This window comes from Solanum tuberosum, unplaced genomic scaffold (genome assembly GCF_000226075.1).
Source record: "Solanum tuberosum cultivar DM 1-3 516 R44 unplaced genomic scaffold, SolTub_3.0 scf00072, whole genome shotgun sequence".
NCBI classification, from domain to species: domain Eukaryota; kingdom Viridiplantae; phylum Streptophyta; class Magnoliopsida; order Solanales; family Solanaceae; genus Solanum; species Solanum tuberosum.
This window is the reverse complement of record NW_006238999.1, coordinates 1,555,343-1,565,999: the sequence shown is the minus strand read 5'-3', so window position 1 is coordinate 1,565,999 and position 10,657 is coordinate 1,555,343. Positions and strand designations below refer to the sequence as shown.

The 10,657-nt window shown below is 35.1% G+C and overlaps 3 protein-coding genes across 5 annotated transcripts; 1 reads left to right on the top strand and 2 right to left on the bottom strand.

Moving 5' to 3' along the window:
* The first annotated feature begins 393 nt into the window (after nucleotides 1–393).
* On the top strand, nucleotides 394–2,113 carry LOC102600127 (uncharacterized). 2 transcript variants are annotated; one of them, XM_006345867.1, is made up of 3 exons: nucleotides 394–516; nucleotides 1,345–1,444; nucleotides 1,788–2,113. In XM_006345867.1, exons 1-3 carry the CDS (start codon nucleotides 484–486, stop codon nucleotides 1,961–1,963), a joined length of 309 nt encoding a protein of 102 aa, XP_006345929.1. In that variant the 5' UTR covers nucleotides 394–483; the 3' UTR covers nucleotides 1,964–2,113. The 2 variants fall into 2 exon arrangements, with proteins under 2 accessions (XP_006345929.1, XP_006345928.1); XM_006345866.2 differs by having other exon boundaries at nucleotides 405–516; nucleotides 1,339–1,444.
* A 1,312-nt stretch (nucleotides 2,114–3,425) lies between these two features.
* On the bottom strand, nucleotides 3,426–4,797 carry LOC102598042 (glutathione S-transferase DHAR1, mitochondrial-like; the record flags this gene model as incomplete). Its single annotated transcript, XM_006345949.1, has 3 exons — nucleotides 3,426–3,725; nucleotides 4,419–4,559; nucleotides 4,663–4,797. Coding segments are annotated over 3 exons (357 nt in total), but the record flags the coding sequence as incomplete, so codon positions are not given.
* Nucleotides 3,426–10,026, bottom strand: DHAR (dehydroascorbate reductase-like protein). 2 transcript variants are annotated; one of them, XM_006345865.2, is made up of 7 exons: nucleotides 9,888–10,026; nucleotides 8,490–8,580; nucleotides 8,251–8,394; nucleotides 6,981–7,098; nucleotides 6,737–6,877; nucleotides 5,950–6,043; nucleotides 3,426–3,694 (listed from the first exon to the last, which is right to left on the bottom strand). In XM_006345865.2, exons 1-6 carry the CDS (start codon nucleotides 9,943–9,945, stop codon nucleotides 5,963–5,965), a joined length of 633 nt encoding a protein of 210 aa, XP_006345927.1. In that variant the 5' UTR covers nucleotides 9,946–10,026; the 3' UTR covers nucleotides 3,426–3,694; nucleotides 5,950–5,962.
* Nucleotides 10,027–10,657: the final 631 nt, after the last annotated feature.

The window sequence follows — 10,657 nt, the reverse complement described above, 5'->3', positions numbered from 1 at the left end:
CATAATAAACAACATAATGACTAGAACTACAAGGATACGACTAGTACTACGACAGACACTAACAATCCTAAATCTTTACAAGACAAGACAACACTCCCACCTCTACTAATTTTCTACCCTAATACGCGAACTTCACATAACAAAGCTTAATACATCGAACGTATCAACTTTTGGACTATTTGTCTATAGATGGACAAAATTATCAAGTGGAGGCTGCTGGCTATGAAAATAATCCTATAAAGACAAAAAAATGGTCATTCACAAATCTCCTCTAATCCTCTCTCCACCAATTATCATTTATCTATCACGTGGGATTCTTGGCCCTACAAAATACTATATTTCTCTTTTGGTACACTATATAATATAATTCATATTTTATCATAATATTATATCATACAATATAATATAATTCTTGTGCATTTGATCTCTCATATAATATTTTCTTCAACTTGCTTTTTGTGAAGATCAGATACTAAACTTATCATGGGGGATTCCCCTGCTTCTTACATATACATGGTAACTAAAAGATTCATATTTTTGATTTTTTTTCTAATCGTGGTGTTTAGATTAGTTTGCGTGCATCTTGATTAATTTTATATAGTATTTGCTATTTTCCATCCATATATGTATCGAATAACTCTGTCAACTAAAATTTGGACGAATAGAAAAAATCCACCTATTCATCATGATACTTCAATGAACTAGCAAGGGTTCTTTTTTTGTTTTCCTTCTTTTGATTCTATATTAGAAAGGGTGATATATGGTAAAGCAACGATAAAGTTGTCTTTATATGACATATAGGTTATGACTTATGAGTTCAAGCTGTGGAATTAGCTATCGATGGTTGCATCAGGTTAGGTTGCCTACAACACATACCCTTGGGTGCAACCCTTCCTTGACCCTTCATGTACGTAGGATACTTCGTCCACCAGACTCACACACCCTTGGGTGCAACCCATCCTTGACCCTTCATGAACGCAGGATGCTTCGTCCACCAGACTGTCCTTTTTTCTTGATTTTGTATTTGAAAGGGAGTCTTGGAGCACAGTAAATTGTCTCCATGTCACCATGTGAGTTATGACCTATAGGTCGTGGATCACGGATTCGAGCTGTGGAATTAGTCACTAATAGTTATATTAAGATAGGCTTCCTACATCACAACCTCTTAAGGTGCGGCCATTTTTTGACCTCTTATAAACGTGAAACGCTTCGTGCATCGAACAAAGGGACAACCTTTATTCTTGATTTTGTATTTGAAAATTTGGGAACTTATCTTTTTGGATTATTTTCTTGTTTTTTGTTTTTATTATGTACTAACCTAGTTGTCCTTGATGTTAGGTGCAGCATCTGATAGAAAAGTGTCTAATTTTTCACATGACTAAAGAGGAATGCATAGAGGCCCTTTCCAAGCATGCAAATATCAAATCTGTCATCACTGTTACTGGTTAGTGTTGTAATATTTCATCGAATTTAACTTATATATAACGACAATGTTCAATTTTTCTAATATATTTTAACTTGTTATAACAAAGCAACCAGCATTACTTTTAAAAACTTACTAATCCCACTTATTATAGACGTTATAGTGTTTCTCGATAACCTGATAGTATATTAAAAGTTAACAGATGAATATTAACTTATTCACTGCTCATAATGATGATTGCTAATATGCACAATATTATTTTCCGATGAAGAATGTTCAACTGACAATCTTAGCTACACCATTGCTAATATGTCATTTCTTGTATACCTAACAGATCATTGTGATACTTATTTGTATTTTTCAGTGTGGAATGAGTTAGAGAAAGAGAACAGGGAGTTCTTCGAGGCATACGCTAAATCACATAATAAAAATCGCGCAATAGAGGCAAAGGCAGAGGTAGAGGCAGAGGTAGAAGCAAGTACAATGATTCAGAAATTGTTATTGGATCATGATCATACTAAAAAATCAGACAGGGAATAACAAATAATCGTGTTGTTGATTGTAACGTTGAAAAAAATTATGTTCAAACAAGCAAGTATGTCATGGTTCGAGGAGCCTATGTGTCGTGTATAGACCTAAAAAACTTCAACAGTTTGTGTAGCCATAAATCCTATTGTATTCATTAATATTCGTTAAATGGTGCGAAGCTCAAAAGGCAAGTGGTAATTGAAGTACTAATACTATATGTCTCTAAAAAATGTCATTAGGTGTGTGTTGAATCCTCTAAAAGTAGTACAACTTTCAAGGATCTGACATGGATGCGACAACATTTTAGAGAGTGTTAGCACATAGCTAGACAATAGTACTATGTGGTACCTTATTGAAATGTTCACTATACTAATATATGCTAATTCAATCATGGCCCTGTTGGTATCTTTTGTGTCCTCTGTGAGGTGTTGCCTAGTGAATTTGGGCCTCTAGCTGTCTTGTTTTGTTGTAACATAGAGTTCATGTGACATGTGATTTTCTTGTTATTTAGCTAATGGAGTGTCAACATAGTGGGGGCTACTTTGTTCATTTTCACATCTCAATCATGCACCTTTTCCTTCGGAAACAACCTCTCTACCTTCACATGATAGATTAAGGTCCATATTCACCTGAAATTTCATTGAATATGTTGTTGTTGTTAATCATGCACCTTTTGGAATATGAACTTTATAGTGAATGTGATTCTGTATTGTGAAAATTCGGGTTTGGAAAAGTCCTTGCGTTATTCCCACTCTTTGATAACTACGTACTAAGACGCTTCAAAAGAACTATGTTCACTACTTGCATTCACCTTAAGGGCTAATCCAACCTAACCCAAGATTATTATTGGCAAAGTTAAATGAAACGATATGATCAATAATGATTCATATCGTCTAACCAACTAGTTTGGAATTAAGGTGTAAAATTGTCATTATAACTTATAGTAAATGTGATGAATTTTTTGTCTTTTTCTGGTTAAAACGTCTTTGGAGCTCATGGTAAGATAGGGGACCCAAATGGGGTGGTGGGGTAATTTTTTCACTTCACACTTATCTTGAGAGATTAATTTTTTTTTAATCAACGAGGTGTAGCTTAACGATCAATGAAAAGGATGACTCGAGAAAATACTCGAGGTGAGTGCAAACTGACATGAACACTATTAAACAAGTGGAAAAGCTTCTCTAATTTGAAACTTTTCTACACACTACACTATGCATGCCCTTTATTCTTTTCTCCCTCTTTTTAACGATCAAAAACACACCTAAACTCAATACTTTTTTGCAAATTTCACACCTTAACTATCAGTTGTTTCTTTTTTCTACCTGAAAAAACTATCACTATCTAAGTAGTTGATGTGTGAAAATTGCAAAAAAGTGATTGTTCCGATGTGTTTTTTTACCATTATTTCTAAAATAAAATAAAGGAGTGTCAATATAACATCCCTTCTGGCAATTCTGTATGGCAAAAACTGAAGCAAAAGATCAACAACCAACACCTTACATTAACTAATAAAAGTTTCAGAACATTACTCGTTTATTAGACACAAACAGTACAAGGATTGATCAATCCACAGACCAACGATGAACGTTTTTATTTAGATCATACTATATAGATCACGTTCATAATGCTGCACCCATCGAACTGCTAACTACCCGAGACAAAACACGATTACAGTTTCGAGTCAGTTCATGCGTTAAACCTTTGGAGCCCACCCTGCGATGACATACTTTTCTTCAGCCTTGGTTTTCTGGAACGACTCTCGCTCGAAGAGCAGCTGTAGAAGGAGAACATAAAGGCGTCAACTTTTGTGCCACTTTTGCTGTTGTTTCAAAGAATTGGAAGATATGATATCTTTGGCACAAGCAAAGGCATGGACATAGGGAACCGAAAGAATATGCAATCGTAACATCAGAAGCTAAACATGAAAAACTTGGTTGTCTTCATAAAAGAAATGCCTCTGGGTGTGTGTGGATCCTCTAAATGTAGTGTATTTTTGGAGAATCCGACACCAGTGCAGCAACAAATCAACATATGAAGAAGCAACTGATCAACAAATGTCAAGTTCCATACCATACTCAAAAAATTTACATTTCTCGGTCCTTTTATGCGAGAAGATTTAATGAGGCAAGGACAGTGAAAAGTCAAGTTGATTCATACAATATACTAGTAGTTTAAGAAGAAGAATATAAAAGGTAGCTGCCGAAAGCTACCTTTGGTATGGAAAATCATCACATCTAGTATTAGGTTCGAACCATCAAATGAATTTGAATCATTACAACTGTGACAACTATATATATATAATGTGGTTATTCTTTTAAATTCTAATCATCAGAGTTTGAATTTTAGAGACACACCGATAAGACATAAACAAACTACTCCAGCACAAAGAATGTGCTCAACACCCACAGACAAAGCAGATACTGACCATGCACGCACACAAGGACACAGAGAGAAACAGAGTGCATACCTTCATGTAATTACGCACGTGACTCAAGCTTTCAGGCACACTCCACTTCTTGAAGTGTCCAAGAGCCACCTCGAGATGGTACAGTTTTGGAGCCAAGCTCATATCAACTGAACAAACATTCTGCCCATTGGCATATGGTCCCTGATGAAATTCACAGAGCCAATAGAAGTTAAGATCATGGTAAAAATGAGAGACGCATACTTTAAGTTAAACATATCAGACAGTTCAATGTAAAACAGCATACATGAGCCTTGAGATGCTCTTCCAAAGCCTTTAGTTCATCAAGGAGAGCCTGCTCAGTACCGTCACTAGAATCCTTGCTCTTCAGAAACGAGACGAAGGTAGGAAATAATTTTGAGCCCCTGCAATCCCAAACAAGTTACAGATGATATTCCACCCGCCAACATCAATAAAATAAAAATCAAACTGCAACAGATGCTAGCTTATTACCATGATGAATCATACAAACACATTATAGAGACACTCATCTAAAAGGAAACACTGGATAGATAAACTAAATAATTACTATGTTCCATACTGAATGTCCATTTTGACTTGGCATATTAAGAGATGAGAATCTAAAGGTGAAACATATGAAGCACAATGGTAACCTTTTTGCTTCTCCAAACAAGTAAGAGAAATGTGGTATTCAGTAATGGAAGATTAAAATACAAGAGGTGGTGTTTGGTTTAAAAGTTCGAAAAAGAGTTTCCGCAGAACTACCTTTAGATTGTTATAAGAACTGTTTTCAACCAAATTGTAATTATAACTTATAGTAAATGCGATGAATTTTTTGTCTCTTTCTGGTTAAAACGTCTTTAGAGCTCATGGTAAGATAGGGGACACAAATGGGGTGGTGGGGTAATTTTTTCACTTCACACTTATCTCGAGAGATTAATTTTTTTTTTAATCAACGAGGTAGGGCTTAACGATCAATGAAAAGGATGACTCGAGAAAATACTCGAGGTGAGTGCAAACTGACATGAACACTATTAAACAAGTGGAAAAGCTTCTCTAATTTGAAACTTTTTTACACACTACACTATGCATGTCCTTTATTCTTTTCTCCCTCTTTTTAACGATCAAAAACACGCCTAAACTCATACTTTTCTGCAAATTTCACACCTTAACTATCAGTTATTTCTTTTTTCTACCTGAACGAACCATCACTAAGTAGTTGATGTGTGAAATTTGCAATAAAGTGATAGTTCCGATGCGTTTTTTTACCATTATTTCTAAAATAAAATGAAGGAATGTCAATATAACATCCCTTCAGCAGACTTTAACTATATCTATCTAGCAATTCTGTATAGCAAAAACTGAAGTAAAAGATCAACAACCAACACCTTACATTAACTAATAAAAGTTTCAGAACATAACTCATTTATTAGACACAAACAGTACAAGGATTGATCGATCCACAGACCAACGATGAACGTTTTTATTTAGATCATACTATATAGATCACGTTCATAATGCTGCACCCATCGAACTGCTAACTACCCGAGACACAACACGATTACAGTTTCGAGTCAGTTCATGCGTTAAACCTTTGGAGCCCACCCTGCGATGACGTACTTTTCTTCAGCCTTGGTATTCTGGAACGACTCTCGCTCGAAGAGCAGCTGTAGAAGGAGAACATAAAGGTGTCAACTTTTGTGCCACTTTTGCTGTTGTTTCAAAGAATTGGAAGATATGATATCTTTGGCACAAGCAAAGGCATGGACATAGAGAACCGAAAGAATATGCAATTGTAACATCAGAAGCTAAACATGAAAAACTTGGTTGTCTTCATAAAAGAAATGCCTCTGGGTGTGTGTGGATCCTCCAAAAGTAGTGTATTTTTGGAGAATCCGACACCAGTGCAGCAACAAATCAACATATGAAGAAGCAACTGATCAACAAATGTCAAGTTCCATACCATACTCAAAAAATTTACATTTCTCGGTCCTTTTATGCGAGAAGGTTTAATGAGGCAAGGACAGTGAAAAGTCAAGTTGATTCATACATTATACTAGTAGTTTAAGAAGAAAAATATAAAAGGTAGCTGCCGAAAGCTACTTTTGGTATGGAAAATCCTCACATCTAGTATTAGGTTCGAACCATCAAATGAATTTGAATCATTATAACTGTGACAACTATATATATATAATGTGGTTATTCTTTTAAATTCTAATCATCAGAGTTTGAATTTTAGAGACACACCGATAAGACATAAACAAACTACTCCAGCACAAAGAATGTGCTCAACACCCACAGACAAAGCAGATACCGACCATGCATGCACACAAGGACACAGAGAGAAACAGAGTGCATACCTTCATGTAATTACGCACGTGACTCAAGCTTTCAGGCACACTCCACTTCTTGAAGTGTCCAAGAGCCACCTCGAGATGGTACAGTTTTGGAGCCAAGCTCATATCAACTGAACAAACATTCTGCCCATTGGCATATGGTCCCTGATGAAATTCACAGAGCCAATAGAAGTTAAGATCATGGTAAAAATGAGAGACGCATACTTTAAGTTAAACATATCAGACAGTTCAATGTAAAACAGCATACATGAGCCTTGAGATGCTCTTCCAAAGCCTTTAGTTCATCAAGGAGAGCCTGCTCAGTACCGTCACTAGAATCCTTGCTCTTCAGAAACGAGACGAAGGTAGGAAATAATTTTGAGCCCCTGCAATCCCAAACAAGTTACAGATGATATTCCACCCGCCAACATCAATAAAATAAAAATCAAACTGCAACAGCTGCTAGCTTATTACCATGATGAATCATACAAACACATTATAGAGACACTCATCTAAAAGGAAACACTGGATAGATAAACTAAATAATTACTATGTTCTATATTGAATGTCCAATTTGACTTGCATATTAAGAGGTGAGAATCTAAAGGTGAAACATATGAAGCACAATGGTAGCCTTTTTGCTTCTCCAAACAAGTAAGAGAAATGTTGTATTCAGCAACGGAAGATTAAAATACAAGAGGTGGTGTTTGGTGCAAAAGTTCAAAAAAGAGTTTCCGCAGAACTACCTTTAGATTGTTATTAGAACTGTTTTCAACCAAATGCCAAGAAAGACAAAGATTTTCTTCAGAATTTTAAACCAAATCTCACCTAAGACATTTGAGATATAAGATTAAATCAAAATATGTGAATTCAATTTGGAACACAGGAAGTAAAGTGTTTTTGCTTGATCTAAAGAAACTCAAGCCACAAAAGTGAAGAGAACTATCACAAAACTTCATTTAAATGTAGCTTGCAGAAACCTAAGACGAATTCACAAATCACTTCCCTCCAAGGAATAAAGAACAAAAGGTTGGGGAAGTACAACAAAGAAACCTTTCCACGGAATTTTGAAGGAAAAATGCCATGTTAAAGTAATTGGAAATAGCAACTCTGTAAAACGCTTCCACTTTTGATTTCTATAAGGAGTTCAAGCCAAAGAAAGCGTTAAAAATGTATCTTGCTTCTTTTATTTTAATAACTTTTGCTACATACAACATGAAGTTCCAACTTATAAGTATATTCATTACCCAAAACACTAAAATCTAAAGCAAATACCGAGATGCAGCCAATAAAACATCCAGAGAAATTAAGCACCCAAGGGTGTGGCCTAGTGGTCAATGAAGTAGGTTGAGAACCATGACGTCACAGGTTTAAATCTCAGCAGAGACAAAAACACTAGATGATTTCTTCCCACCTGTCCTTGTCCAGGTTGCTGGTGGGTGGTGGCTGGTATCCAGTGCACTTAGTCGAGGTCTAGAGAAATGTGGCCAATACAGAAAGTTATTAAACACATGGAGAAAGTAGGGAAGAAAACATACACAGAGGCAAATTCAGGGGGAGCAATGAGAGAGGGATTTGGGTATTTCTCTTCAATAATCCCAACAATGACATCAGAATCCGGGATCCATTTGTCACCAAAATTGATCACGGGAACTTTCCCTTCCGGGTTCACCTCCAAGAACCTAAAATCACAACCCCAAAACAAAATTTTCAGTTTCGGAATGAAAAAAATGTTACCTTTGGGACAAAAAGAAAGTACTTTTTTCTTCAGATTTACCATTTGGGCTTGTCACTAACATTGATCAAGTGCTTCTTGTAAGTCACTTTCTTTTCCTCCAATGTCAGAAGTACCCTTTGGCTAAATGGACCTTAATATCACAAAACCATCAAAAATTCAGAAAAATTGAAACCAAACCCATGAAAAATTGCAAAACACTCTCAAACATACAAACTAAAACAATGGTATATGTATTAAGAGAGGAAGATTACAGTCTCAGAAGTACCCCTTTGGCTAAATGGACCTTAGAATAAATAAACCACCACTAATTAAGAAAAAATGAAACCAAACCCATGAAACATGCCCAAAACTAACAACTAACACACACACACATAAACTAAAACAATGGTATAAATCTTAGAGAGTAAGAGATTACATTCTCAGAAATACCCTTAAACTTATTGGACCATAGATCAATAAACCATCACAAATTCAGAAAAATTCAAACCACCCATGAAAATTTGCCCCAAAAAACAACACACACACAAAAACAAAGGTATAAATCTCAGTGAGCAAGAAATTTACAATCTTTAGAAGTACCCTTTAGCTAAATGTACCTCAAAATCAAGAAACCATCACAAATTCAGAAAAAGCCACATAGAAATTTTCCCCAAAAAACAAAGATATAAATCTTTGAGAGTGAGAAATTTATAGTCTTTAGAAGTACCCTTTAGCTAAATTTACCTCAAAATCAAGAATCCATCACAAATTCAGAAAATTCCAAACCAACCCATGAAAATTTACCCCAAAAACAACACAGATACACAAAAGCAAAGGTGTAACTCATAGTGAGCAAGGAATTTACAGTCTTTATAGATACCCTTTAGCTAAATGTTCCTCAAAATCAAGAAACCATCACAAACTCAGAAAAATCCAAACCAACCCATGAAAATTTACCCAAAAAACATACAGACACACAAAAACAAAGGTATAAATCTTAGTGAGCAAGAAATTTACTGTCTTTGTAAATACCCTTTATCTAAATGTACCTTAAAATCAAGAAACCACCACAAACTCAGAAAAATTCAAACCAACTCATGAAAATTTGCCCCAAAAACAGAGACACAAAAACAAAGGTATAAATCTTAATGAGCAAGAAACTTACAGTCTCTATAGATACCCTTTATCTAAATGTACCTCAAAATCAAGCAAATTCAGAAAAATCCAAACCGACCCATGAAAATTTGCCCCAAAAACAACAGAGACACGCAAAAACAAGGTATAAATCTTAGTGAGCCAGAAATTTACAGTCTTTATACATACCCTTTATCTAAACTCACCTCAAAATCAAGAAACCATCACAAATTCAGAAAAATTCAGACCACCCCATGAAAATTTACCACAAAAACAACACACACAAAAGGGTATGCATATATCTCAAAGGGGGTTAGAAATTACAGTCTCCAAGAACATCAGGGGCACCCACAGCAGCCTTGACACAAACTTCAACAGCCATGATTGATAAACAGCAACCTCACTAGAGAATTCTGAAGAAGATGACTCACAAATGAGTGTGTTATCTGTCTGTGGGGAGTGTACAATAATAGTGTCCTACTTAAAAGCATTTTTCAGAGAGCATTTTTCACATGTCCAATTCTCTATGTTTACCAAAGGGCAAAGGGTCAAAAATATCCCTCAACTTTGGTTTATTATTTGACTTTATTCTCGCCGTTAAAATGAAGTTAATTTTATCCCTTTCGTTACTAATTTCACCAAATATACCCCTCATTAGATGGAATCCCAAAAAATTGACCCAAATTTTATAAAAAAAAACCTTATTCCCTATTTTGACCCAATGACCCGACCCCATTTAGAATAACCCGATTAATCCTATTTTACCCATTATCCCAAATTTTCTTTACCCATTTACCCATTTTCTCTTTGAATAGATAATCTCATTTTCTTCCAAATTTTCCATTGTTCTTCCTGCATCTATCTTTCGTTCACTTCTGATTTTTCTTCTTAGAAAATGTCACAAAATAGTTATTCGTCTCAAAATGTGCTTGAGCTAATTTACGAATTTCTAATATTTAATATTATTTTCCCAAAATGTCACAAAATAGTTATTCGTCTAAAAAAAAATGTGCTTGAGCTAATTTATGAATTTCTAATATTTAACATTATTTTCCCATTAATTAAAAAAAAGTGCTTATTAAACATAAAACGTA

Excerpts from the sequence above, each read along its gene's own strand:
- DHAR (XM_006345865.2), bottom strand. The coding sequence starts at position 9,945 with ATGGCTGTTGAAGTTTGTGTCAAGGCTGCTGTGGGTGCCCCTGATGTT. Across the intron at positions 7,099-8,250 it reads CCCCCTGAATTTGCCTCTGT|GGGCTCAAAATTATTTCCTA; the intron begins GTATGTTTTCTT and ends TTGGGATTGCAG. Across the intron at positions 6,878-6,980 it reads AAGAGCATCTCAAGGCTCAT|GGACCATATGCCAATGGGCA; the intron begins GTATGCTGTTTT and ends GAATTTCATCAG.
- LOC102600127 (XM_006345866.2), top strand. The coding sequence starts at position 484 with ATGGGGGATTCCCCTGCTTCTTACATATACATG. Across the intron at positions 517-1,338 it reads CTGCTTCTTACATATACATG|GTGCAGCATCTGATAGAAAA; the intron begins GTAACTAAAAGA and ends CCTTGATGTTAG. Across the intron at positions 1,445-1,787 it reads ATCTGTCATCACTGTTACTG|TGTGGAATGAGTTAGAGAAA; the intron begins GTTAGTGTTGTA and ends TGTATTTTTCAG.